This window comes from Natator depressus, chromosome 23, assembly GCF_965152275.1.
Source record: "Natator depressus isolate rNatDep1 chromosome 23, rNatDep2.hap1, whole genome shotgun sequence".
Lineage (NCBI taxonomy): Eukaryota > Metazoa > Chordata > Testudines > Cheloniidae > Natator > Natator depressus.
The window spans coordinates 21,950,486-21,977,714 of record NC_134256.1 but is presented as its reverse complement, the minus strand read 5'-3'; the positions used below and the strand labels follow the sequence as shown (position 1 = coordinate 21,977,714).

General features: G+C 64.6%; 3 protein-coding genes across 6 annotated transcripts in view; all 3 read right to left on the bottom strand.

Moving 5' to 3' along the window:
* UBA1 (ubiquitin like modifier activating enzyme 1) overlaps positions 1–413 on the bottom strand; it is an 18,172-nt gene extending 17,759 nt beyond the window's left edge. The window contains exon 1 of the mRNA XM_074937609.1: positions 398–413. The gene's annotated coding sequence lies outside the window, so the exon portion shown is untranslated. The remainder of the gene's footprint in view (positions 1–397) is intronic.
* Positions 414–1,702: 1,289 nt separating this feature from the next.
* On the bottom strand, positions 1,703–17,623 carry LOC141976896 (caM kinase-like vesicle-associated protein). Of its 3 annotated transcripts, none has more exons than XM_074938065.1 (11): positions 17,448–17,623; positions 14,242–14,337; positions 12,863–12,994; positions 7,429–7,503; positions 7,023–7,161; positions 6,378–6,498; positions 4,170–4,245; positions 3,892–4,028; positions 3,154–3,232; positions 2,593–2,680; positions 1,703–2,139 (listed from the first exon to the last, which is right to left on the bottom strand). In XM_074938065.1, exons 2-11 carry the CDS (start codon positions 14,334–14,336, stop codon positions 1,969–1,971), a joined length of 1,113 nt encoding a protein of 370 aa, XP_074794166.1. In that variant the 5' UTR covers position 14,337; positions 17,448–17,623; the 3' UTR covers positions 1,703–1,968. The 3 variants fall into 3 exon arrangements, with proteins under 3 accessions (XP_074794166.1, XP_074794165.1, XP_074794168.1); XM_074938064.1 differs by lacking the exon at positions 17,448–17,623 and adding an exon at positions 16,490–16,638; XM_074938067.1 differs by lacking the exon at positions 17,448–17,623 and adding an exon at positions 14,440–14,566.
* A 1,806-nt stretch (positions 17,624–19,429) lies between these two features.
* NDUFB11 (NADH:ubiquinone oxidoreductase subunit B11) lies at positions 19,430–26,324 on the bottom strand. 2 transcript variants are annotated; one of them, XM_074937293.1, is made up of 4 exons: positions 26,261–26,324; positions 26,118–26,176; positions 21,057–21,187; positions 19,430–19,612 (listed from the first exon to the last, which is right to left on the bottom strand). In XM_074937293.1, exons 1-4 carry the CDS (start codon positions 26,310–26,312, stop codon positions 19,489–19,491), a joined length of 366 nt encoding a protein of 121 aa, XP_074793394.1. In that variant the 5' UTR covers positions 26,313–26,324; the 3' UTR covers positions 19,430–19,488. The 2 variants fall into 2 exon arrangements, with proteins under 2 accessions (XP_074793394.1, XP_074793393.1); XM_074937292.1 differs by having other exon boundaries at positions 26,118–26,309.
* Between the last annotated feature and the right edge of the window lie 905 nt (positions 26,325–27,229).

The window sequence follows — 27,229 nt, the reverse complement described above, 5'->3', positions numbered from 1 at the left end:
GTCCCCCTGCTCCCCTCTTACCCGTGCCCCCCAGCTCCCCCCACCCGTGTCCCCCTGCTCCCCCTTACCCAGTCCCCCAGCTCCCCCCTTACCCGTGCTCCCCAGCTCCCCCCACCCCTGTGTCCCCCTGCTCCCCCTTACCCAGGCCCCCAGCTCCCCCCTTACCCAGGCCCCCCTGCTCCCCCCAACCCTGTGTCCCCCTGCTCCCCCTTACCCAGGCCCCCAGCTCCCCCCACCCTCTCCCTTCTTACCCAGCCCCCCCTGCGCCCCCCAGAGCCCCGCCCCCTTACCCAGGCCCCGGTGCCCCAGGCCCCCTGCTCCCCCCTTACCCAGGCCCCCCCTGCGCCCTCCTGCGCCCCGCCCCCTTGTGCTCCCCGCGCCCCGCCCCCCCGCTCACCCCTCTCTCTCTCTCTCTCCCCCTCGCGCCGCTCTCGCCGCTGACGGACCCTCCGGGTTCGGGCTGAACCACGCGCCACGCGGGGGCGCGGGGCCGAACCATCCCGGGATGGAGGGGTACCCGCCCCCCTGCCCGCATCCGCATGGCCCCGAGAGCCCGCGGCCCCCCCTCTCCTGCCGACGGGATGGTCCGGCCCGGCCGCGCGGGGCCTACTGGGGGCTGTAGTCCTGGGGGCGCAGAGAGGGCCAGACAGACACGGGGACAGACATAGGGACAGGAACATGGGGGAGAGATCACCGGGGTGAGGGGGGTGGACGGACAGACAGGGGCTGCTGCGGGGGCGCGGCTGGATGGGTCCCCACTGCCCATCCCCTTAACTCTGCCCCTTTGGGCCACCTTGACGGCAGCAATGACCCCATCACAGAGGGACGTTGGCGCCCACTCCCCACCTCCTGCCACACCCGAGGCGGGCCGTGCCCTGGGGCTGGGTCCGTAGGACGCCCCACCAGTTGGCGGGCGTGGGGTGAGGGAAGCAGGACGGCCTCGTACTCAGGTGGCCATACCCCGGCCTCCAACGGACACGGCCCTGCCTCAGTTTTCCCACTCTGCCACGTCTATTCCCCCGGTGGCTGAGACAAGCGCTCGGCGGGGATCTTGTGCCACATGCCGCGGTGGCCTTACGGAGTCGATGGGGCGGAGAAGGGGACCGCGGTCACCAGGAGCAACTTCACCAGGCATGCTCCTGCTGCTATGAATCCTGGGGTGTCTGAACCCCCCAGACCTTGCTTGGCCGCCTCAGTCGTCATCTTTTAACCAACGGTGTTTGCATGGAATTTCCTTTCCTTTTATCCCTGACTCTGGGAGGGGAGCGGGGTCTGCTGGGTTAGAGTCCGGGGCGAGGGGAGGCTGGGAGCCAGGACTCCTGGGTTCTCCCCCTAGCTCTGGGAAGGGAGCCCTGTGGGTTAGAGTCGGGGGGGGGGGGTAGGGGCTGGGAGCCAGGACTCCTGGATTCTCCCCCTGGCTCTGGGAGGGGAGCCCAGTGGGTTAGAGTCAGGGGGTGGGGGTCTGAGAGAGGACTCCTGGGTTCTCTTCCCAGCTCTGGGAGAGGAGTGGGGTCTGGTGGGTTAGAGCAGCAGGGCTGGGAACCAGGACTCCTGGGTTCTATTCTCAGCACCGGGAAGGGAGTGGGGTCTAGCAGTTAGATTCTTCTCTCCCGTCCTACTGCTCCAGGCTGTTCCCTGCCTACCTTGGAGGGACGACAGAGGAAGAACTGACCATAAAGGCTGCCAGAGACAAAATCTCTGTTTATTTTGTTATTTCCAGGCTCCCTGTAGGGGCGGGGGGGACAAGGTCAATTCCACGGGGGACAGCCTGGGATTTCTGTATTAAAATAGCATCTTCACAAAACATGCAGCTGCCCTGGTGGGTGGACGTGCACATCCCAGTGCCGTGGGCCGGTCCTGAGCTGGGGCCACAGTTGGGGACAGAGCCAGGTTGGGAGTGGGACCCAGGGCCTTTCCCGTCTCAGGGGCGCTGGGTTGGATCCGGATGCACGGAGCTGTACAAAGGGGTTATTGCGTCTTTTCTTCCGTGGGCTCTGCTGGCTCGCTCGGTCGCCCTGTGGTGGGGGGTTCTGTGGGGCGGGGCTCCTCCACCGTCACCTCGGGGAGCGACAAGGGGGGGCGGGTGCCAGGCTCCAGGGCACGGAGCCGCTGCATGAAGGTGGTGACTCGAATGGCCTTCTGTTGGGAGAGGGGAGAGGGTCAGAGAGTCCCACAATACACCCCCCACTGCCCCCCCCACGGCACCCCCCCAGCGCCCGGCCCAGCCTGCCAGGGGAGAGCACCCCCTGCCCCACAGCACCCGGACCAGCCTGCCGGGGGAGAGCGACCCCTGCGCAGCCCCCCACCCCGCAGCACGGCACCCCCCAGCCTCGGCCCTGACTGCCAGGGGAGAACGACCCCTGCCCAGCCCCAACCCTGCCCCACGGCGCCCCCCAGCCTCGGCCCTGCGTGCCGGGGAGAGCGTTCCCTGCCCCACAGCACCCCCCAGCACCTGGCCCAGCCTGCCAGAAGAGACCGCACCCCGCCCCACAGCATGACACTCCCCAGCGCCTGGCCCTGCCTGCCGGGGAGAGCGCCCCCTGCCCAGCCCTCCACCCCATGGCGCCCTCCAACGCCCCTGGGGAAACTCACCCGCCATTTGGCTTTGGCAAAGTTCTTCTCGATCTGGGCACAGACCCCCTCCTTGAGGTTCTTTTCCGAAGCCACGTTGCCCGCGATCCTGGGGGGTCGGGGTTGAGGGGCATCCAGGATGGGGGGAGGATGCAGTGGGGGGGCCAGGTCGGGGTGGGGATCAGGGGTGGTGGATGCAGGTGAGATGGGGGGAGGGGAGATTGGGGGGATGTGGGGTGTAGATGGGGGGATGCGGGTGATCATGGGGGTGGGGGGCACAAAAAGACCCGGTGTGTGGGGGGGAACATAGGCAGCCATTAGCCTGGGCTGTGAAGAGTAGGTTTGGGGGAGCTGACCCCAAACCAGGGGTGTCAGGCTAAGGCCCTGCAGCAGAGAGCCGCCCCCCCAACTCCCTGGCCAGATGGCCCCATGTACCTCCCTGCCCCCCAGCTGAGAGTGAGTGACCCCCCTTCAACCTCCATACTCCCCCATGCCCACCCCCCACTCGCCTGCCCCTCCCCCCACTCACTCGCTCTGACCCTCCCCCACTCACCTGCCCTGCCCCTGCCCCCCGCCCCTCACCAGACATGTCCCAGGGCCTCCTGCGCCGTGATCCTCTGGTCCTGATCCACGTCCAGCAGCTGCGACACCAGCTTCTTGGCTGCAATGGGGGGCAGGGGAGGGTCAGTGAGGGGTGAACGCCCCCCCCCATCCCAGAGTGGCAGGGACATGGGGGAAGAAGAGTGAGGTGGGGGGGGTCTCATCAGTGGGAGAGACCTTGTCCCAGTACGGGGGTCGGGGCAGTGTGGGGGCTGTGGGGGGCTGGGGACTCACCGGCGGGGGAGATCTCGTCCCAGTAGGGGGGTCGGGGCAGTGGGGGGCTGTGGGGAGCTAGGGACTCACCGGCGGGGGAGATCTCGTCCCAGTAGGGGGGTCGGGGCAGTGAGGGGCTGTGGGGGGCTGGGGACTCACCGGCGGGGGAGATCTCGTCCCAGTAGGGGGGTCGGGGCAGTGTGGGGGCTGTGGGGGGCTGGGGACTCACCGGCGGGGGAGATCTCGTCCCAGTAGGGGGGTCGGGGCAGTGTGGGGGCTGTGGGGGGCTGGGGACTCACCAGCAGGGGAGATCTCGTCCCAGTAGGGGGGTCGGGGCAGTGAGGGGCTGTGGGGGGCTGGGGACTCATCAGTGGGAGAGACCTTGTCCCAGCAGGGCGGGTCGGGGGCAGTGAGGGGCTGTGGGGGCTGGGGACTCACCAACGGGGGAGATCTCGTCCCAGTAGGGGGGTCGGAGCAGTGGGGGGCTGTGGGGAGCTAGGGACTCACCGGCGGGGGAGATCTCGTCCCAGTAGGGGGGGTCGAAGCTGTACTCCCCAGCCAGGATCTGACGGAAGAGCTGCCGGTCCTGCCCCCGGCCGGACTCCTGCTCCTCCTCAGCGTAGAACGGGGGGTTCCCCGATAGCCTGCGGGGGAGGGGCAATCAGGGGTGGTCGTGGGGTCCCAGGCACCCCCCACAGACACCCTAATGCCACCCTCCTGACCCCTAGCCCCGACCCCCCCAGCCCTGACACCTCCCAACCCCCCGGGGCCCCAACCCCACTCACAGGATGAAGAGGATGACCCCCACGGCCCAGCAGTCCACGGGGCGGCCGTAGCGCTGGCGAGCGATGACCTCGGGGGCTGGGAGCAGAGAGAGACGGGGTGAGACCCCCAGACATAACGGCGGGAGATGAGGTCAAAGTTGGGGTGCAGTGGTGGTACTCAGGGGAGGGTCCAACACCCAGGTACTCAGGGGGAGGAGGGGGGGGTCGTACCCAAGTACTCAGGGGAGGGTCCCATACCCAGGTACTCGGGGGGAGGGGGGGGTCGTACCCAGGTACTCAGGGGAGGGTCCCATACCCAGGTACTCGGGGGGAGGGGGGGCATATCCAGGTACTCGGGGGGGGGATACCCAGGTTCTCGGGAGGATGGGGGGGCCATACCCAGGTATTCGGGGGGGACGTACCCAGGACCTCAGGGGAATGGGGGGCCATACCCAGGTACTGTGGGGGACAGGGGACTTGTACCCAGGTACTTGGGGCGATGGGAGGGGAGTACGCAGGTACTCCGGGGGGGCATACCCAGGTACTCAGGGGGATGGGGGGCCGTACGCAGGTACTTGGGGGGGCGTATCCAGGTACTCGGGGGGCAGGGGGTCCATGCCCAGGTACTCAGGCATGAGGGCAATGGTACACAGGTGTCATAAATATAAAGGGAAGGGAAAAGACCTTTAAAATCCCTCCTGGCTCAGGGCAAAACCCTTTCACCTGTAAAGGGTTAAGAAGCTCAGGTAACCTGGCTGGCACCTGGCCCAAATGACCAATGAGGGGACAAGATACTTTCAAAGCTGGAGGGGGGGAGAAACAAAGGCTCTGGGTCTGTCTGGGTGAGGCTTTTGCCGGGGACAGGTCAGGAATGGAGTCTGAGAACTTTGTAAGGGATCTCACTAGATTCTGATTCCTTTAAACGGCCGGTGAAATAGGCCGTGCTGGAGGGAGCGGAGATTCCTGTTTTTGTGTCTTTTTATCGCTGAAGGTTTAGCCTAGAGGGAGTCTCTAGGTTTTGAATCTGATTACCCTGTAAGGTATTGACCATCCGGATGTTACAAAGGGGATTCTTTTACTTTTTCTTCTATTAAAATTCTTCTTTTCAGAACCTGGTTGCTTCTTCATTGTTCTTAAGATCCCAGGGTTTGGGTCTGGGTTCACCTCGGCAAATGGGTGAGGATTTTTATCAAGCCTTCCCCAGGAAAGGGGGTGTAGGGCTTGGGAGGATTCGGGGGGGAAAGACGTTTCCAAGTGGGATCTTTCCCGGTTATATATTTGTTAGATGCTTCGTGGTGGCAGCAATAAAGTTCAAGGGCAAAAGGTAAAATAGTTTGTACCTTGGGGAAGTTTTAACCTAAGCTGGTAAGAATAAGCTTAGGGGGTTTTCAGGCGGGTCCCCACATCTGTACCCCAGAGTTCAGAGTGGGGAAGGAACCTTCACAGCAGGTACTGGGGGTGTGGGGGAATGGGGGCCATACCCAGATACTCAAGGGGGAGACAGAGGAGGCTGTACCCAGATACTCAGGGTGGGGAGATGGGGGCCATACCCAGGTACTCACAGGGGGGTGTACCCAGGTACTCGAGGGGATTGGAGGCCATACCCAGATACTTGGGGGGGAGCATACCCGGGTACTTGGGGGGAATGGGGGGCCATACCCAGGTACTGAGGGGGGGACCTAGGTATTTGGGGAAAGGGGGGGCCATACCCAGGTACTTGGGGGGCATACCCAGGTACTTGGGGGGAATGGGGGGCCGTACCCAGGTATTCAAGGGGATGGGGGGCCGTACCCAGGTACCCGGGGTGAAGGGCGGGGCATACCCAGGTACTTGGGGGGGCATACCCAGGTATTCAAGGGCATGGGGGGCTGTACCCAGGTACTCGGGACCATAGGAGGGGTGTACCCAGGCACTCGGGGGGGGTACCCAGGTATTCGAGGGGATGGGGGGCCATACCCAGATACTCAGGGGGGGCATACCCAGGTACTTGGGAGGAATGGGGGGGCCGTATCAAGGTACTCAGGGGGGCGTACCCCGGTACTCGGAGGGATGGGGGCCATACCCAGGTACTTGGGGGGCATAACCAGGTACTCGGGGTGATGGGAGGGGCGAACCCAGATACTCGGGGGAAATGGAGGCCGTACCCAGATACTCGGGGCGATGGGAGGGACATACCCAGGTACTCGGGGGGGGGTGTACCCAGATACTCGGGGTGATGGGGGGGCATACCCAGGTACTCGGGCGTCCCGCAGGGCTCGGTGATGGCTCCATTCTCGAAGCGCGACAGGTAGAAATCCCGGAGCACGACCTTGGCGCGGCTTTGCTGGGTGTGATAGACCAGGTTCTCCAGCTGGGGGGCGCACCGGGAGTCAGACCCTCCTGCCAGCCCCACGGCACCAGCCCCACAGCACCCCCTTCCCCCGCCGGCCCCACACCGTCCCCTCCCCTACAAGTCCCACACACCATCCCCTCCCTTCCCACCAGCCTGCCCCACATCACTCCACCCCTTTCCCCACTCCCAGCCTGCCCCTACCCCTTAGACCCCCACCTCACCCTCACGGCACAGAAGTGGCCACTGGGGGGGATGTGAGCTAAAGAAACCAGCCAGCGAGCCTCGCTATGCATGAAACCTGGGGGCTGGCAGCCAGGACTCCTGGGTTCTCTCCCCAGCTCTGGGAGGGGAGTGGGGTCTAGTGGTTAGAGCGAGGGGGGCCTGGGTTCTCTCCCCAGCTCTGGGAGGGGAGTGGGGCCTAGTGGCTAGAGCGAGGGGGGGCTGGGAGCCAGGATGCCTGGGTTCTCTCTGGCTCTGGGAGGGCAGTGGGGCCCGGTGGGTAGAGCGGGGGTGGGGGCAGCCCAGATGCCTGGCTCCCTGACCTTGAGGTTGCGGTGCACAATGTGCAGGCTATGCAGATAGGCCAGGGCCTCCAGCACCTGCCGGATCAGGCTGCTGGCGTCTCGCTCCGTGTAGCAGCCCAGGTCCAGAATCCAGTCGAACACGTCCCCGCCCGTCGCCCTGCAGGGGGCGGCACCGGTTTGGCTCAGCCCTGGGGGACCCCCGAGCTCCCCATGAGCCTGGAGCCCCCTCCCCCCTGCTGCCTGCCCTGGGGGTCCCCCCACCCATATCCCCTCGCTCCCCCCATTTCCCTCTGCTCCCAGGGTGGGATCAGCCCCCAGCCAATCCTCCCCAAACCCTGGCATCCCCCCACAGCCATGGGACCCCCCCACCCTGTTCCCTGCCCCGATGTCACCCCCTCCCCCCCCCCCCGGCCCCTGAACTCACAACTCCTGGATGATGTAAAATTCCCTGCGTGTCTCAAAGGTGTCGATCAGCTGGAGGATGTTGGGGTGACTCACCCTGAGGGGGGGAGAAGAAATTGGGGGGGGTCAAGCAATTGGCATGGCTTCCTTCCTGCCCCCGGCTTGCCCTACCCCACTGCTGGGAACCCCCCTGGCCTCCCCGCCCCCTCTGCAGAGGGATACCCCCCCACACCTGGCACAGCAGATACACGCGGGCTCTTGCCAAAGAGACGCCCCGATTCCCACATGGCAATTCTGACAAGCACCAGGTGTGACGAAGCGGGACTGTTCTTAATGTTTCCTCTGAATAGTGTGGGGGTGCCTCAGTTTCCCCAGGCAGTTCTTAAGTATCTAGGTGGTGGGGTAAGGTGTATGATCATTGCAGAGCCCTAGAGGGCAGGTGTGTGCAGGGGTCTGGACACAGAGAATGGCCGACACCCCATTTCCTGGCAACTGATGGCCTGGCCCTTCCCCCCTGCAAGGTGAGAGCTAAAGGGTTGGAGAACAAAGGAATCAGGTGCCCTCCTGGCCCAGGAAAGGGACAAAGCCCAGAGGAGGAGGGGCTGGAGGGGGAGTCAGTTTGGGGCTGGCTGGGGATGAGGAGTGAAGTGCAGACGTGGTTGTCTGGCTCACTGCCCCGCAAAATGGACCTGATTGAGGGGTCCTGTTCTCTGCACCTACAAGCTCTGTGTTAGACCATGTTCCTGTCGTCTAATAAACTTCTGTTTTACTGGCTGGCTGAGAGTCACGTCTGACTGTGAAATTGGGGGGCAGGACCCTCTGGCTTCCCCACGACCCCGCCTGGGCGGACTCGCGGTGGGAAGCGCACGGAGGGGCAGAGGATGCAGAATGCTCCAAGGTCAGACCCAGGAAGGTGGAGCCGGGTGAGCGGTGTGTCCTGCAGACAGGCTGCTCCCAGAGAGGAGACTGCCCCAGAGTCCTGCCTGGCTTCGTAGGGAGCAGTTCCAGAGCATCACCCAGGGACTCCGTGACAACTGGTGGCAGCGGTGGGATGTACTGCACCCCGTGGATGGCGCTTCCTGCAGTAAGCGACTGGGGAGCAGTAAAACGAAGGGGGACTGATGAGGACCAGGCGTGCTGAAGGCTCAGAGAGGAGCGGTTTCGGGGGACGGTTAACCCCTGGGAGTGTGTGACCAGAGAGAAGGACTTTTGCAGTAACAGGGTTCGCCGGGGGATTGCAGCGAGCGGTCCCAGGGGCGGAGGAGTCTGCGGCTCGACCCTGGCAAAGAGGTGGTGACCTCGAGAAGGGCTGGCACACTAGGGGTTCTCCCTGGAAACCGTGGGGAGCTGAGAGCACACAGGCCTGTGAGTCCACAGCAACTTGGGAAGAGTGGAGTGATGGCCTGTCACCGTCTCCTTAAGAAGGACATTGTAACCCTGTGAAGAAAGAGAGGGTTGAGTATTGGAAAGTTCACCAAAGCAGAGTTAATCGTGCAGCTGGAGGAGGATGACCGCTCTAAGGAACAGATTCCTGACCCCAAATGGGGCTATAGCAGGATCTGGGAGCAGTGGGAGTAGTAGCCAGGCATCCCCAAGACTCCTGTCCCTGGCCAGACGAGGGTCTTCACGATCGGGTTCCCCATCGGGGGATCGGAGACGGACGGGATTGGAGCTGAGTCCGAGAGAGCAAGAGGACTGTGAGAGACAGCGAGAGCCCGAGAAAGAGCTGCAGAAGCGGCATGAACTGGCAGTGGGGCAGCAGAGAGGCATAGGGGACCTTCCTGGGGTGAGTGGGGATAGACCCCGGGGGGCCAGTTCTGCAGGGAACCTCGAGACTAAATTGCTGGCCCTGGTTAAGGAGGGGGGGGATGTGGATGCCCACCTCACTGCCTTTGAGCAGGCTGGCGATTTGAACCAGGGGGACCCTGTGGAAAAGCTCCGGTGTCTAGCTCCCTTGCTGGGTCCAAAGGCCTTAGACTCTGTCAGCCCGATGGGTGGGGAGGTGGACAGGCTCCCACTCCTGACCCCAACCTATATGTCTGTGTGGAGTCTCCTGGGGTCGAGCTCCTCGGGCCCCCAGTGGGAGCGGAAGGTGATGGTCAATGGGGAGACATTCCTGGGGTGGCGAGATCCTGGGACAGAGAGAACTGTTGTCAGGCCCTGGGTGGTGCAGCCTCAGATGCTGAGGGGCTGGGTGAGCTGGGTGAGGGTCCCAGGGATGAAGCCCCTCACCCTGCCTATGGCCCAGATCCCTGTGCAGACCCAGGAGGGGTCGGGCTGGCTGGTCGTTGGGGTTCTCCAGGATACCAGCTGCGAGACCCTGTTGAGGGGTGACTGTGTCTCTTTGGGGCAGGATCCAGGCCCTGCTCCTGTAACGGCCAAGGGTTTGAATTTGAATCCAGGGAACCAATCGGTGGAGAGGGAAATGGTCAGTGAAAATGCAGATGACCTGGCTGGCAGCAGGGAGGAGCTGCTAGGCTCAGGCTACCTGCCTGCCTGTAACCAGCCCCTGGGGCTGGGTGGGACAGAGGGATGCTCCCCGCCTCCTTGCACACCGGAGCAGGGGGCTCAGGGGGCTCAGGCTGGCTCTGATGCAGTGAGGAAAGCAGAGAGCTCGCTGCCTACCCCCACTGGGACAGCAAGGGCAGCGCTGAGCACAGGGGGAGCTGAGACCCCAGCTGAGTGGGGGGAGACACAGGCAGGGCAGGGGATCTGTGGGGAGTGGCAAGGTGCTGGGTAAGGAAAGTCTGGATGAGCCTAGGCAGCCTTGTGAGCTGATGGCTGTGTCTAGTCAGCAGGGTGGGAAGACGAGGAGAGTGGAAGATGAGTGTCCCTGGACCTTACCTGTTAGCTGGGTGGAGAATTGGGACAGTGAAGGAAACGTGCCTGTGTCTGTCAGGGGTGTTGTCTTGTCTGTGGAGGGAGCTACCCTGATCTCCAAGCAGTTGTCTGTGACCAGGCTTGTGTGCTGGGACAAGGGGAATGAGATCCCAAGCTGGGTGTCTGGGAAAGGAGAAAGTGTGTCCGGCTCTTCTTTGTCTGTGGAGCAGACAGAAGGGGCCTTGCAGCCTGTGATGGTTGAGGGTCGTGCAGTTGTCTCAGAGCTGGTTCTGGATTCAGCTAAAGCCCAGGAAGGGAAGGGTCCTAAGTTTGTGTCTGCTCGGGAGAATGGCCCTGTAACTAGGTCGCATCCAGTTAGTGTCTATGTAAAATCCCAGAGACCAGACAATTCTGGAGCTTGTATTTTGCCTGTTGCTAGTGTGTGGCTGGGAAAGGGTGTAGCAACTCCGTCTGATCAGGGTGAAATCCTAGCCAGGGCACAAGGAGAGCATGAAGGTGATGTGATTGTGTTACCTACTGAGGGTGTGGAAACCTGTAGCAAGAAGGAAAAGATTCCTGAACTTGTGTGTGGCAAAGGGAAGGAGAAGGCTTCTGACCTTTTATCTAGGAAGTCTGTCAGTTTGCCTGAAAGGGGATTGTGGAGGAATCCGCCTGACGGGCTAGAGGTAATTCTGGATGTAAGGGAGACCCAGAAAGAGTCTGTTGTTGCTCAGGAAAGTGTTCCTCTAGAGCAAGCCCTCAGTGAAGAGGGTAAGAGCAGAATTTCTGGGAGGGGTGAATTGTTGCATAGAAAAGCCCTAGGGAAAGGAATCCTCATGGAGTCTTTGCAAGCAGTTTACTGCAACTGAAGGGTATGAAAGTGATTTAATCAAGACAGTTTCAGTTCCTAACAGCCAGAAATTTTCTGTTGTGAATGGATCCACTGACTTTCCTGTTGAAAGATCCAGTGTGGAGAGCTTTGAGAAGGTCTCAGATGGGGCGAAAGCTGTTAAGAAAGTTAAACAGTCCTATAACCCAGTGGCTGTGTTGGGCCAGCTTGTTGGGGAGACAAGGTTGTGGAGAAAGGGATGTCTCCATGCTAGTTCTGTAAGTGAACAGTATGTGGCCCAGGTCAAGATGGGGGCTCTTAACCAAGAGAGCCCGAATTGCAGCCCTCCAGACAGGAGCGCTGGGAGAAGACCCGATCCCAGTTTGACCCCCGGGGGTTTTGGGGGTGGCAAAAGGGCAAGGGCCACATAAACCTTCCCACATGCGGCATGCGAGTGCTATCGACCACCCCCGACCTAAGGGAGGGCGTGAAACTGGAAGGGCCTGGTGTAACTCCCACCAAGGAACGGGAGAGATGCTGGGGCATCCATAGGAACGTTGCTGGCTTCGAACTTCCCCAGGTCACCGGCTTAAGTGACCCCACTCAGTTCGGTCTCGAAGGGGGGAGAGATGTGACGAAGTGGGACTGTTCTTAATGTTTCCTCTGAATAGTGTGGGGGTGCCTCAGTTTCCCCTAGGCAGTTCTTAAGTATCTAGGTGGTGGGATAAGGGGGTATGATCGTTGCAGAGCCCTAGAGGGCAGGTGTGTGCAGGGGTCTGAACACAGAGAATGGCCGACACCCTGTTTCCTGGCAACTGATGGCCTGGGCCCTTCCCCCTGCAAGGTGAGAGCTAAAGGGTTGGAGAACAAAGGAATCCGGTGCCCTCCTGGCTGGGAAAGGGACAAAGCCCAGAGGAGGAGGGGCTGGAGGGGGAGTCAGTTTGGGGCTGGCTGGGGACGAGGAGTGAAGTGCAGACGTGGTTGTCTGGCTCACTGCCCCGCAAAATGGACCCAGCTGAGGGGTCCTGTTCTCTGCACCTACAAGCTCTGTGTTAGACCATGTTCCTGTCGTCTAATAAACCTCTGTTTTACTGGCTGGCTGAGAGTCCCGTCTGACTGCGGAGTTGGGGGGCAGGACCCTCTGGCTTCCCCAAGACCCCGCCTGGGCGGACTCGCAGTGGGAAGCGCACGGAGGGGCAGAGGATGCTGAATGCTCCGAGGTCAGACCCAGGAAGGTGGAGCCGGGGGAGCTGTGTGTCCTGCAGACAGGCTGCTCACAGAGAGGAGACTCCCCAGAGTCCTGACTGCCTTCATGGGGAGCAGTTCCAGAGCATCGTCCAGGGACTCCGTGACACCAGGACACCCGAGCCTGCCTCAGTTTCCCTCCGCCATGCCCGGAGCAGAAAGGGGAGGGACTGGCCGGAGGCCAGAGTCATTCGCAACGGGAACCCCAGAGGCTGGGACACCCCCTCCTCCTCGTCCCTGGGCAGGGCGGCGGGGCAAGGGCCCCCCCGAGCTGCAGAGCAAAGGGGAACAGTGCCGGGTGTGCTGACAGAGAGACACAGCAAGTCCAGAAATGTGCAACCACACAGGGATTTTCTGAAGGCCAGGCCTGCCTCAGTTTCCCCTTGTATATTGCCGTGCTACCCATCGGGCGCAGGAGGGGCGGGTGACTGGAGAAAGGGGACTTGGGAGCCGGGGTGCCGAAGGCTTTCAGGGCTCCCCGAGTCTGGGGCCAGCACCCCTGCCCCCCTTTGCCAGTACTCCCGGCCTGGCTGCAAGGGTGGGGTCCGGCTCCGGCACCTACATCTTCAGGATGAGGATCTCGTTGCGGGCCGCCTGGCGAACCTTCCTGCCGTCCTTCTTCCGGAACCGTTTGCACACGACAAGCCGGTCGGTCCGGCGCTCACGAGCCAGGCACAGCTCACAGAACTCCTTCCTGAGGGGATGGGCGGGTGAGACGTCACACAGCCCCCCGTAGCCCGCCCCCCTCAGCTACCCCTGCGTCTCACCCCCTCTGTAACCCCCCAACAGCCCCCCAGCACCCTCCTGCCACCGTGAATTACTGGCACTACCCTTCCCAGCATATCACGTGCCTCAGTTTCCCCCCACTGGCCAGCGTTCTGCGCAGCACGGCCCGGCCCAGGTGGACTCTGCTGCGCTCCGGGGACGGAACTGGATCAGCCCATCAATGGAGGAGCCGGGGGGGAGGCTGGGGTGGGGGGCTGGAGCACCCACGCGCCCCCCCTCCCAGATGGGCGACACCAGGGCCTAGCTCCGTCCTGACTCCCGTCCCTGTGCTCAGCCAAGGGTTTCCCGCCCCATCCCCCTGGGCTCCCCACCCACTGGGAGAAATGAAGGGCCTTGGCCTGCCCCGTTTGTCCCAGTGCCAGATGTTTTCGGGGGGGCTCCCCTGGAGTCTGGTAAAATTTGTTGCCAAGAAGGCCAATGGCATTTTGGGATGTATAAGTAGGGGCATAGCGAGCAGATCGAGGGACGTGATCGTTCCCCTCTATTCGACACTGGTGAGGCCTCATCTGGAGTACTGTGTCCAGTTTTGGGCCCCCCACTACAAGAAGGATGTGGATAAATTGGAGAGAGTCCAGCGAAGGGCAACAAAAATGATTAGGGGTCTAGAGCACATGACTTATGAGGAGAGGCTGAGGGAGCTGGGATTGTTTAGTCTGCAGAAGAGAAGAATGAGGGGGGATTTGATAGCTGCTTTCAACTACCTGAAAGGGGGTTCCAAAGAGGATGGCTCTAGACTGTTCTCAATGGTAGCAGATGACAGAACGAGGAGTAATGGTCTCAAGTTGCAATGGGGGAGGTTTAGATTGGATATTAGGAAAAACTTTTTCACTAGGAGGGTGGTGAAACACTGGAATGCGTTACCTAGGGAGGTGGTGGAATCTCCTTCCTTAGAAGTTTTTAAGGTCAGGCTTGACAAAGCCCTGGCTGGGATGATTTAACTGGGAATTGGTCCTGCTTCGAGCAGGGGGTTGGACTAGATGACCTTCTGGGGTCCCTTCCAACCCTGATATTCTATGATTCTATGAAAATTACCCCTCTCCCCTGCCCAGCAGACGGGGAAACTGAGGCACATGAGCAAGCCAGGGAGTGAGTCGCTGTGGGAGGGGGAGGCTTTGTGGGCCGGGCTGTGGGGGGCAGCCCCCCCCAGACACTCACGCGCTCAGCAGCTCCCCGATCTCGTACTTGTCCGTGATGTCGCCCACGGAGTTGTAGTTCTTCTCCTCCCGCAGCCGGAGACACCCCCACGGCATCCTGTGGGGGGAGGCGGGGGAATCAGACATAGCCAGCACCCCCCACCCTGCCCTCCTCCCTGCCCCCTGCAGCCCAGCACCCCCCACAGAGCCCCCCACCTACCTCCTGCAGCCCGGCGCTCCCCGCTGAGCCAGCCAGACCCTTTATCCTGGGGCTGGAACTCGCCTGCCAGAAACGGCTCCTTATGGGACCTGGCTGGGGGCAGGGCTGGGGCCTGTGGGATTCGGGGCCTCGACTCCCCTCGAAATTCCAACCACCACCTCCATCACCTCCCGGCAGAGCCTTGGGAGCCCCCTCCCAGAGCTGGGGAGAGAACCCAGGAGTCCTGGCTTCCAGCCCCGCCCCCTCACCACCAGACCCCACTCCCCTCCCAGAGCCAGTTCCCCTCCCAGGGTATCAAACTGATGGGCAGCCACTGCCTCCTGGCCTCTGATCCCAGTGAAGCCGGGCCCGGCTGGCAAAGCCAGTGACCCAGACGGTGGGATCCAGGGCTGGGCTAGCAGGGGGCTGCGGGTCGGGAGTGAGGGGCACCGGCAGGGCTTGGGGGGGCCCATGGCTGGGCTGGCAGGGGGCTGCGAGTCGGGAGTTGGGGGCACCAGCAGGTCTGGGGGGGGGCAGGGCCGGGCTGGCAGGGGGCTGCGGGTCGGGAGTGAGGGGTACCGGCAGTGCTGGGGGGGGCCCAGGGCCGGGCTGGCAGGGGGCTGCGAGTCGGGAGTTGGGGGCACCAGCAGGTCTGGGGGGGGGGGGGGCCGGGCTGGCAGGGGGCTGCGGGTCGGGAGTGAGGGGTACCGGCAGTGCTGGGGGGGGCCCAGGGCCGGGCTGGCAGGGGGCTGCGAGTCGGGAGTTGGGGGCACCAGCAGGTCTGGGGGGGGGCAGGGCCGGGCTGGCAGGGGGCTGCGGGTCGGGAGTGAGGGGTACCGGCAGTGCTGGGGGGGCCCAGGGCTGGGCTGGCAGGGGGCTGCGGGTCGGGAGGGAGGGGTACCGGCAGTGCTGGGGGGGGCCCAGGACTGGGCTGGCAGGGGGCTGCGGGTCGGGAGGGAGGGGCACCGGCAGGGCTGGGGGGGGCCCAGGGCTGGGCTGGCAGGGGGCTGCGGGTCGGGAGTGAGGGGCACCGGCAGGGCTGGGGGGGCCAGGGCCGGGCTGGCAGGGGGCTGCGGGTCGGGAGTGAGGGGCACCGGCAGGGCTGGGGGGGCCAGGGCCGGGCTGGCAGGGGGCTGCGGGTCGGGAGGGAGGGGCACTGGCAGGGCTGGGGGGGCAGGGCTGAACCCCCCTCCCTGTCACCCCCCCCCTGCCCCGGACGCTGTGCGGTGACAACCGGCTGGATGGTCCCAGAACCCTCCTATCACCACGGTAACCCCGAGAACCCCAGCTGTCGCCATGGCAACCCAGCTACAGCAGCTTGAAGGCAACAGGAACCCGAACCCGGTGTAACCTGGCGGGGGGAGGGGCACCAACAATTACAACCCACAACCCAGACAGTTACCGACACCTGCACTGCACACCCACACACAGACTGTGACACCCGCACCGCACACCCGCACACGCATGGTGACACACGCACCGCACAACCAGACACGCACTGCACACCTGCACACACACTGCGACACACAGAGCACAATCACACACGCCCCACACCCGCACACACACTGCAACACACAGAGCACAATCACACACACCCCACACCCGCACACACACTGCGACACACAGAGCACAATCACACACGCCCCACACCCGCACACACACTGCGACATGCACCACAGAACCTCACACACACGCCCCACAACTGCACACACGCACTGCAACAGTCCACACACCTCGACGCACACAAGGCAACCGCACACACGCACCATGCGAAGACAACCACGCGCACATATTGTGTCACACACACTGCAACCACACACATGCTGCGACACACACCACAGCCAGGAGCGCACATTGCAACAGACAACACAGTCGCACACGTGCACCGCAATACACACAGCAGACCCCAGCCATGCACAGACTTACACACAACATGGAAAAAAAACCCCCACGCCACAGAACACTACCTGTGAAACAAACACAACACGCACCCCACAGTAACCACACAAACACCACAACTGCACTCAACACTCCGACACGACACCGCACACGGAACTGACACACAACGCACCTGGGCCCCATGGTGCACCGAGCCACACACAGCACATCATTGCAAACGGAGGTAACGACACACTACAGCTGGGCAGCCCAACCCAGCACAGGGCCTGGCCCCTCCGGCAGAAGGCACCTATACACACTCACACACACACACACACAGCAGGGCAAAAGGGTCGGGGCAGAGGCTGAGAACTGAAAATGCCCAGATCACCTGTTGGCAAGTGAGAGCTGCTTGCGTCAGTGAGTAAAATCGGGGAGCCCCCGCCCCCCCCATGCAAGTCCCCCACCAGCACCCGGCCCTGACAGGCCTGGGGAGAGCGCCACCTGCCCAACCCCCCGCCCCCCAGCACGGTGACCCCAGTGCCCAGCCCTTACTGCTAAGGGAGAAAGCCCCCTGCCCAGCCCCCCCATCCTGCTCCCCGCAGCATGGAGCCCCCGCAATGCCCGGCCCTGAGTGCCAGGGGAGAGAGGAAGCCCCCTGCCCAGCCCAGCCCCGCAGCACAGCGCCCCCTAGCGCTGCCCTGGGGCCAGCCCAGACCCCCTTTGCAGGGGGCCAACCTTCAGCCCCTTCTAACTTTGCCAAACTTCACCGGCTGGTTCCCTTCCAAGCAGAATGTGCCTAGAGCTGCCACCCCACAGAGACAACAGCAACCTTCCCCCCCATGTAACCACTAGACCCCGCTCCCCTCCCAAGCCAGAGAGAGAACCCAGGAGTCCCAGCTCCCAGCCCCCTGCTCTAACCACTAGACCCCACTCCCCTCCCCGAGCGGGGGAGAGAACCCAGGAGTCCCCCTCCCCGAGCCGGGGAGAGAACCCAGGAGTCCCGGCTCCCAGCCCCCTGCTCTAACCACTAGACCCCACTCCCCTCCCAGAGCTGGGGAGAGAACCCAGGACTCCTGGCTCCCAGCCAGTCCCCCTCCCCGAACCGGGGAGAGAACCCAGGAGTCCTGGCTCCCCTCCCCACGCCTCACCTGGGGCTAGGTCCAGTCACCGCCGCTCGCAGGCGCAGGGGGCCATGTCCGGAGCCCGGCTCCAGGCTCCCGGCTCCTGCCTGCCCGGATCCGCCGGGGACTCTGAGCCCAGCCCAGCCCGGAGCCGCGCGGGGCGGAGCGCACGGGAGAGAGCGAGAGAAATAGGTCGGCAAGAGGAGGGCGGGGGGGAGCCAGGACTCCTGGGTTCTCTCCCCTGATATGGGTGGGGACGGGACGCTAGTGGTTACAGCGTGGGGGCCTGGGAGCTGCGAGCCAGGAGTGAGGGGCATCGGCAGGACGGGGGGCGGGGGGGCTGGGCTAGGCTAGCGGGGAGCTGCAGGTCGGGAGTGAGGGGCACTAGCGGAGCTGGGGGGGACACCAGGGGTGGGTTATGGGGGCTGCGGGTCAGGAGTGAGGGACACTGGCAGGGGTGGATTATGGGGGGCTGTGGTTGGGATTGGGGGGCATCTGCAGAGCCAGGGGACACCAGGGGTGGGTTATGGGGGGCTGCGGGTCTCGAGCAAGGGGCACTGGCAGAGCTGTGGGGGCCCCAGGGGTGGGTTATGGGGGGGGGCTGGCCTGATGGAGCCGTCGCCCCACGGGGGGTTCGGTTCCCCATGAATATGTCAGTGTCTGCCGCAGACACGGAGAAGGAAACGTCTCGCTCGGGACTTGAGAGTCTGTTGCAGCTGCCCCCCCCCAGCTCTTCTGGTGCCCCCCACCCCTGACCCACAGCCCCGGGCTCCCCCCACCCCCTCCCAGCTGTGCTGACCCGGATCAGGGTAACTCCACTTTGCCTGGCCCAGGGGGCCTGGAATCCCCAAGGGGGGGGCCTGGAATCCCCAAGGGGGGGGCCTGTCCCCCAGCACCCCACATGGGGTTAACCTGGACAAGCTCTACCCACCCCCCTCCAGGCACGGATTCCCACATGGCCCAGCCCAGGCTGACTCTCACCCCCCAACCCCACAGCTACCCCCCTTGGCCAGGGCCAGGCCCCACACCTGGGCCGACTGGAGGTGGTGGAGCAGCTGGGAACAGCCCCAGTTAAGGCTGCAGGGGGCGGTGTGCCCCGTCCGGAGATGCAGCCACCTCTGGGGCAGGGCCACTGGGGAACAGCCCCCTATAACCACCCTGGGGGACTGCTCGCCCCGGGCTGAGATGCTGTTTCTGATGCTGTGAACAGCAGCGGCAGCCGGCACCGAACGAGGGCAGAACTAGCGGTGACGCACGAAGCCGCGGCTCAGAGAAATGGCAGAACCTCTCCTGAGAGGGGAAGTCTGGACTCCTGGGTTCTCTCCCCAGCTCGGGGGGGAGGGGGGCTGGGAGGCAGGACTCTTGTGTAGTTGACTCTCACCTGCTCTTCATGACTCAGTTTCCCCCAGTGGGAGAATGTCAGCTGGCCAAACCAGGGGGAGGAGCAGGGAGTGGGTCACACAGGCAGCTGGCAGGGAGGGGCGCCTGTAGAGACAGGTAGCTGTGGGGGGATGTGGGGGGGGCAGAAGGGGTGTCAGCAGACAGAGGGGATGGTGGGGGACACACAGCCAGCTGTAGGAGAGGTGCATGGCTGGCTATGGGGGGGGGGAGGGGTAGGGGGGCCCAGACCACCAGCTGGGTCGTTCCTGGAGGTCCTATGTTGGCCTCCCACCCAGTTCCAAAGAGCTGTTCACCCCAGCCACGGCCACCTCCTGCCCGCCCCCGCACGGTGCTCACGGGGACAGCTCGCCCAGCACCAAGATGCAGCCACTTCTGGGGCAGGGCGGCTGGGGAACAGCCCCACAGCTGCACCCGTGGCAGAGGGCGCACGGCTAGAGCCAGAACTTGGGCCGCCTGGGTCTGAGCCCGCGCAGGTCAGAGCCCCCCCCACCAGGGCCAGCCACAGTCACCGGGCTGGGGATGGAACCCAGGAGTCCTGGCTCCCCTGTCCCCCCACAAGCCCCCTCCCTCCCTGCCCCATAGACAGACGGACAGAGGCAGGGCGCGGTGGCTCAGCAGGTTTATTCAAACAGCCCTGGGGGGCCAGGGGGCGCCGGCTCAGCCCCCCTCACTCCTCGTCCGGCAGCACCAGCTTGCTGGGGTCAAAGTAATTGGAGTCCAGGATGGGCAGCCCCAGCCGCTCACGTTCCTTCACCGTCCGCTCGGCCTCCCGACGCGCCCACTTCCGCATGCTGGGGAGAGAGGGGGTGAGAACTGGGGGGCCAGCACCCCCTGACCCATTCCCCACCCCCATGCAGCTCCCATGCCAAGGCCCCAGGAGCCCGGCTGGCGGCGGGCAGAGGCGAAGGCAGGGCCAAGGCACTGGATCGGCACCTGAAAGAACCTGGCAGCCCACGGGGCGGCTGGCGGGAGCGGCCCCAGCACAGAGCCGCCCGGCAGCCCCCCGACCAAGTGTGTGTGGGGGCAGCCGCGTTCCCCCATCCATGGGGGCAGGAGCACACACCCAGCAGGGCCGGGGGGCGGGGCAAAGTCAGCTTCAGCACCGAGAACAGAGATACAGAAACTAAGGGGGGTGGGCTAGCAGGGGGCTGCGGGTCGGGAGTGAGGGGCACCAGCAGGGCTGGGGGGGCCAGGGCTGGGCTAGCAGGGGGCTGTGGGTAGGGAGTGAGGGGCACCGGCAGGGCTGGGGGGGCCAGGGTTGGGCTAGCAGGGAGCTGAGGGTCGGCACCGGGGGCCCTAGCAGAGCTGGGCTGCGTATCGCTCTCCAGCCCAGGCTCCTCCCAGCCTAGCTGAGGGGGCTGTGGGGCTTGGGACATTTGTGGCGCTGACTTCCTGGCCCCCACCCTCCAGATACAGGACCCCCCCTCCCCCAGTGAGGACATGTGCCATCAGCACAGCTGGGAGATGGAGGAGGAGTCAATCCTGGTTCCCAGCCCCCCCCGCTCTAACCAGCAGACCCCACTCCCCTGCCAGAGCCAGGGAGAGAACCCAGGAGTCCTGGCTCCCAGCCCCCACCGCTCCAACCACTAGACCCACAGGGATTCGGCCAGAATACAAGGCTTCATGGCTAACAGCCCCTGGCGAGCCCCCTGCACCCCATAGCGCCTGCCCTGACTGCCAGGGGAGAGCACCCCCCAACCCAGCCCCCCGCCCCGTAGCACAGCGCCCCCTAGCTCCACAGTGGGGTGTGGGGGTGCAGGGCAGCTCTTGCCTGCCTGCCAGCCAAGGCGGTATATTTAGCCCTGCGATATAGATAGCCCCACGTCGGAGCTGCAGGCAAGGGGTGGAGGGGGGCCAGACGCTCTGATGTGTGGGGGGAAGGGGGGGGCTGCTGACGCACATGGAGCGAGCGGAAGAAAAGCAACTTACGTTGCTGCTGCTCCTGTCTGCTCGCAAAGCTGAGAGCTCCTGTGGCCCAGCCGCGTAATGAGCCCTGCCCCTCAGAGAACCCAGGAGTCCTGGCTCCCAGACCCCACCGCTCTAACCTACCAGACCCTGCTCCCCTCCCAGAGCCAGGGAGAGAACCCAGGAGTCCTGGCTCGCAGCCCCCGCCCCGCTCTAACCACTAGCCCCCTCTCCCGCTGCTCTTCCACATGGGGTCTGGTTCTGAGGCACCCCTGTTCTCGGGGCAGGCGCTGTGGGGCCCCGGGGTCCTGCCCTGCACCCCCCACTTACCCGTGGTCCGGCAGGTAGTGCAGGAAGGTGGACCCCACCACAATGCAGAGGGAGATCCCGAAGAAGAAGGCCAGACGCATGTTCCATACGTCCACCACGGGGTCCGCGTCAAAGCCATGGTAGTCAGGGTTCTGGGGGGCAGAGAGGGGTCAGCCTACCCATGCCGTCCCCCCACAGTACTCAGGGCACTTGCAACTTCCCAGGGGAATTGCCCTGCCCTCCCCTCGCTGCCCCTGGACCTTACAGCCCCGCACCCCACAGATTCCCCCCAATCTAGCCTCCCGCTCTGACCCCCCCAACCCCTCGGGGCCCTCCAGTCTGGTGCTCAACTGTCCGTGCTTGCGACCCTCCCATAGCAGCTGTGACACCCCCAGACCCCCACTCTGCTGCCTCTTTCTGTGACCCCCAACCCCGTGGCTGCACCCCAGTGCTACAGCCCCCCACCCCCAATCTGTCCGCACTGGCAATTCCCATGATCTGGCACCTGCCTGCATCTGGCCCCACCCCATTAGCCACCAGACCCCTTGCGCCCCAGGGAACCCTGCCTGGAACCATCAGCGGGGCTAGGGGGGAGTGTAGGGAGCCAGGACTCCTGGGTTCTCTCCCTGGCCCTGGGAGGGGAGTGCTGCAGGGCTGGAGCCCTGCTCCGGGATGCCTGGCTTTGCCTCGTGTTCCCTCGCCCACTCTCTAGCTGGAATGAGTCAGGCGGGAAGCGGGTCACCGCGCCCCCTCCCCGTTCACACCCCGCCAGCTGCCACAACTCTCCCCCCCAAGCCAGCTGCTGAGCAGAGACAGTTGATGAGCAGAGACTGATCCAGGGAAGAGCAGGGTGCAGAAAAACAGGGGTGAGGGAATGCTGGGGGGTGGGGGTGGGGCGGGGCGGCAGTTGGGGAACAGCCGCACATAACGCCGCACAAGGACAGCTCGCTCGGCGCTGAGATGCAGCCACCTCTGGGGCAGGGCAGCTGGGGAATGGCTGCACATAACACAGCATGATCATTGAAGAGGAGTGGCTGGCAATGACTGCAGGGGAACCTCTGCTCCCCACAGCACGATGCTGCCCCACGCCCAGCCCGCCAGGGGACAGCACCCCCCGCCCCCCAGCACAGCACCCCCCAGCTGTGAGTGCCAGGGAGAGAGCCCCATGGTGCGCCCCCGCCCCCACCCCTCACCACAGGCCAGCTCTACCTCTGCAGAGGGCTGGGTCTCCCTCAAAGCTGGCGGGGGGGGTCGTGTGCCAGGGGGTGGGGTGGAGGGCGGCAGGCAGCGCTGGGCATGTGGGGGAGGCATTCTTGACATACCGGGAGCAGGAGCTAATTATCCCCATTGTTGTCAGCCATCCCCCATGACACCGCACCACCCCTTGCTGGGGAGGGGGCGGCCTGCCAGCCACCCCATCCCTCTCGGCTCCACAGCAAGGAAGCAGGGGGGCTGCACCCCCAGGGCTGTCACCGAGATCCCAGCCACACTGAAGGGAGGGAGATCAAGCCATGCTGCGACATGGGGCCTGGCCGCCCTGGCCCAGAGATGGCTACATCTCCACACCAGGCGAGTCCTCCCTGGGCTGCGTTATGTGTGACTGTTTCCCAGCTGACCTGCCCCAGAGGTGGCTGCATGTCAATGCTGGGCAGGAACCAATCCAGCCAGTCCCTCTGTCCCGGCGCTCAGTGCCTAGCTACCAGTCCTCAGAGCCCCGCTGGAACCTCCTCACGCTGGCGCAGCTGTGTTGTTTCTGCTAGGCGGCGGAACCAGCGGGGTCACCCCCTAGGCCCCCCAACTGCTCCTGCCAGCCCTCCCCACCGTCCCTTCCCCCCCTCTCTGCAGGCAGCAGCTGGATTCCCCCGGCTGGTCACAAGCGGATTAACATCCAAGCTGGAGAAAGGGAGCGGGGGCACAAACCCACAGCTCCAGCAGGACAGGACCATGATGCAGGGAGGGGAGTGGGGTCTAGTGGTTAGAGCCAGGAAGGGGCTGGGAGCCCGGACTCCTAGGTTCTCCCCCGACCCAGGAAAGCCATAAGGTCCACGAGGGCGATCAGACCCCTGATACAAGGGTAAGGCTCGGAAGGCGCCAGCTGGATTGGGAGGGGCCCGGCCAAGATCAGGAGCAGGGTTTAAAATAATCCAGCCGGGGAAGGGGGGGAGCCCGGAGGAGCAAAGTCAGCCTGGTTCCCAGCTCGGGGGGGAGGCCCATGAGCGCATCAAGGACAGCCTGATTCACAGCTGCAGCAGCACAGGTGAGAGTCACCACGGCTGCCTTCCTCTGTCCTGCAGCGCGCTCTCCCCCTGGTGCTGGGAGGCAGCCACCTCTTGGGCAGGGCAGCTGGGGAACAGCTGCGCAGAACACCACACAGGGGACGGCCCGCCCAGCACCACGCTGCAACCCCTGCTGGGGAGGTAGGGGACTGTCTTCAGACCCACCCCCCACCCCAGACATGCCCCCTGCTGCGGAGGTTGTCTGCAGAGGCAGGCAGGTTCTCCGCCTGGAGTTGAACACGCTGGGGCCAGGGCACGTCCCCCAAACTCCAGGCAGCAGGCCCCACCGTTGGGGAGGAAGGGGGGGCAGGACCTGGGGAGCTGAAGCCCCCCCAAAACCCTGTGGGAGCTAAGGATCGACCCCTGCAGGCCTGCCAAAGCCTGCTCCAACGAGGGGAGAGGCACAGTCCCTGGGCAGCTCCCCACCCTCCTGCTCCAACCCACTAAACCCCTCTTTCCTCCCAGAGCCAGGGAGAGAACCCAGGAGTCCTGGCTCTCAGGCCTCACCCCACTCCAACTCACTAGACATCACTCCCCTCCCAGAGCTGGGGCGAGAACCCAGGAGTCCTGGCTCCCAGACAGAGATGCGAGCCCTGGGACAGGCCTAGCAGTTCCCAGGTGAATGGCAGGGAAAAAGGTGAGAATGCCCCCCACCCCGCCGCACCCAATCCCAGCGGACAAAGGCCGCTGGCACCAGCTCCCCCGGCCAGGGCTGGCTGGCAGCTGGCACCCATGCCAGGCGCTGCCTGTGACCCATATAGTGCCAGCCACACAGGGATTACAGGTTGGGGGTGGGAATCTAAACAGGGAAACTGGGTCGGGGGGGGGGGGGCTGCAGCTGCTGTGTGGGGGCTGAGCCCAGCCCTTCCATGTGCAAGGGAGATATGGACTAGAGGCTGAAGGAGGGATGAGGACTCTAGCTCCAAGTCCCCCCTGTTCTAACCATTGGACCCCACTCCACTCCCAGAGCTGGGGAGAAAATCTAGGCGTCCTGACTCCCAGCCCCCCACTCCCCTCCCAGAAGTGAAGCCCAGACACCGAGCTCCCGCTGCGGCCAGCCTGGGAACAGCAGCCCCGGGGGGTAGGCGCTGAAGTCGATGAGGCAGAGACACTGAACTCCCACTGGCCTCCCGGGCGAGGACGGGGGCTGGCAGGAAGGATGCGGCGCCAGGCCTGGGGATCCTGGCAGCGGGCACAGCTGTCTGAGCCAGGCGAGGCCGGGAGCCAGGGGCTGCTCACACAGGCAGAGCTCCGGAGGACTCTCACGAGGCTGTGACTGAGTGCCAGCCCCAGTACGGCCCTGGGGGGCGCTGTGCTGCAGGGAGTGGGGCAGGGGGTGGGCACTTGGGGGAGAGGGGGGTGGTCACTGTGCCGTGGGGCACAGGGCAGGGATCGCTCTCCAAGCACTGGGGGGCGCTGTGCTGGGGAGAGCGGGGTGGGCAGCGCTGTCCCCTGGCAGTCAAAGCTGGGCGCGCAGTGCTGTGGGGCAGGTGTCAGGTAGATCCATTTCAGAGGCAGCGTTACCCACATGCGACGTTGTCCGAGCCCCGCCAAGGGTGACACTCAAAGGAGACCAGGCAGCCCCGCTGAACAGTCAGAGCTGGGGAGAGAACCCAGGAGTCCTGGATCCCGGCCTCCCCCGACTCGAGGCCTCGCACCCCAGGCTGCAGCAGCATGGGGCTCCTATTGCCCTGGGTCTGACTAGCCGAGCGCGTGGGGCCTCAGCCCGGGGCCACCCAGCACAGCTGATGCTAAGGGAAGGACGCACCCTGAACGTGGTCTCACCCCCTAATCCCAATATCAAATCCCCCACTGTCAGCCCCATGGCGCCCCCAGGTGATCCCTACCACCCCTCTCCACCAGCTGCCCCCGCAACCCACCCCAGTCCTCCTCCTCCACACCTGTACCCCAGCTCCAACCCACAGCCCCTTCCCCAGCTCCCCAGCCTGCCCCCCCGCCTCTCCGCTGCTCCCCCAACCCTCCCTCAGCCCCCACTGGCTCCCCAGCTCCAGGGTATTTATCTGGCTCCCCCCCATAGTATCCTCACACCTCACAATCCTTGTCCTCCAACCGTACACATGGGAAACCGAGGCACAGACAGGCCAACAGACAGGCCCAAGATCATGCAAGGAAGCTGTTGCAAGCCAGGAATTGAATCCTGGGGGTCGCCTAGGCTAGAACCCAAACTACACCCCCCCCCAATCCAACCGACCCCCCACACCCCCTCCAATGCTCTCCCCATCCTCATGCCACCTGCCCTCCATCCGCCAGGTCCTGCCCCCAGTGAATGCACTCCCGCCCCATGCAATCTGCCCCCCACCTCCCTGAGCTCTCCCAGTTCCCCCCACTGCCCCCTCGCTCTCTGCCCCCTCCAGCCCCCCACCTCCCTGCCCCACAACATTGCCCCCCCAGCTCCCCCCACTGCCCCCTCCCCCAGGCACCCCCCGCCCCCCCACCTCCCTGCCCCCCCCGAGCTCTCCCAGCTCCCCCCACTGCCCCCTCCCCCAGGCACCCCCCCCGCCCTCTGCCCCCCACCTCCTTGCCCCCCCGAGCTCTCCCAGCTCCCCCCGGCACCCCTCCACCCCCCTGCCCCACAACCCTGCCCCCCCGAGCTCTCCCAGCTCCCCCCACTGCCCCCTGTCCCAGGCGCCCCCCCGCCCTCTGCCCCCCCACCTCCCTGCCCCCCCGAGCTCTCCCAGCTCCCCCCACTGCCCCCTCCCCCAGGCACCCCCCCGCCCTCTGCCCCCCCATCTCCCCCCACTGCCCCCTCCCCCCACGTGCCCCTCAGCTCCCCCGCCCCCCTGACCTTGCGCAGCACCGCCACCATGTCCCCCTCCTCCTCCTCGTGCTGCTGCTGGCGCGGGGCCCGCGTGGCGGGGGGCGGGGTCACAACGGCAGCCGCGGCCCCGCCCCCCGGGCCGGAGCCCGCGCGAGCCCCGCGCGCCGGGGAGCCCCGCAGGAGCAGCAAGCTCCGCGCGCACCGGCCCAGCACCGCCATCATACCCCTGGGGGCGGGGGCCTAGGACACTAGCGGCGCGCGGAACCGGAAACCCCACCCTGGGAGGGATCTCGCGCTGCCCATGCGCGCCACAAAGGGACCAGGGCTGAAGTAGGCGGGCCGCGCGCGGGGTTAAATACTGGTCTTCACAGGCTGTACCATATTGGCCCCCCTGGACTGTACCATTGCACCCTTCCCCCCCCGGACAGTACCATATCTGTACCGGCCCCCTGGAGTGTACCATGTTGCCCCATTTCTGGACTGAACCATATCCATCCCCTCTACAGGGCTCCCGCAGCGCTACCATATTTCCCCTGGGCAATACTCGTGTCTCCCCCCCCCCCCCGCCGCATGTTTTCCCAGGGCCCCTGCTCAGTGTCCGGCTCCTACCCGGGGGTGCAGTGAGGTGCCTGTCGCGTGTGGATGACGTCACCGAGGCGCTGGAGCCCCCCGAAGAAGGGCTGCCCCCAGGATGACATCACAACTAGATCAGTGACGTCATCGGATGCTATTGCCGCACACCTTGACAGCTCGCTGTGATGACGTCACTGCCCAACGCACACTGATGACACAAACATAGTCGTCACGTCGTGACGTTGTATGACGTCAGGACAGTGAGCCATGAGTCACTTTTTTGGGGTCATGACCTGGAGGCGGGACCAGTGGGAGGCTGCACCAATCGCTTGCGAGCAGAAACCGACTCTCTGCCCGTTTCACCAATCCCTTGCGAGCAGAGGCGGACCCTGTGCCACTTCCACCAATCACCAATGATTAGCGCAGGGCCTTATGCCCACCCACCATTCATCTGCCAGCAGAGGCGGGCCGTCTCACAATCCAACCAATCCCCTGTCAGTGGAGGCGGGTCTTCAAGGGGGCTCCGGGCGGTGCCGCGAGCGCCTGTGGGAGCGACTGGACGCGGT

Bases quoted from the DNA above. Each gene is read 5' to 3' on its own strand.
- LOC141976896 (XM_074938064.1), bottom strand. The intron at 7,162-7,428 runs GTGAGTTCAGGG...CGCCCCCTGCAG, and splicing joins TTTTACATCATCCAGGAGTT to GGCGACGGGCGGGGACGTGT. The intron at 4,246-6,377 runs GTATGCCCCCCC...CTCTGCTCCCAG, and splicing joins CGGGACGCCCGAGTACCTGG to CCCCCGAGGTCATCGCTCGC.
- NDUFB11 (XM_074937292.1), bottom strand. From the start codon at position 26,309: ATGGCGGTGCTGGGCCGGTGCGCGCGGAGCTTGCTGCTCCTGCGGGGC. The intron at 21,188-26,117 runs GTCAGGGGGGCG...TCTGCCCCCCAG, and splicing joins TGGTGGCGGTGCTGCGCAAG to AACCCTGACTACCATGGCTT. The intron at 19,613-21,056 runs GTAAGTGGGGGG...CTCTCTCCCCAG, and splicing joins CACTACCTGCCGGACCACGG to CATGCGGAAGTGGGCGCGTC.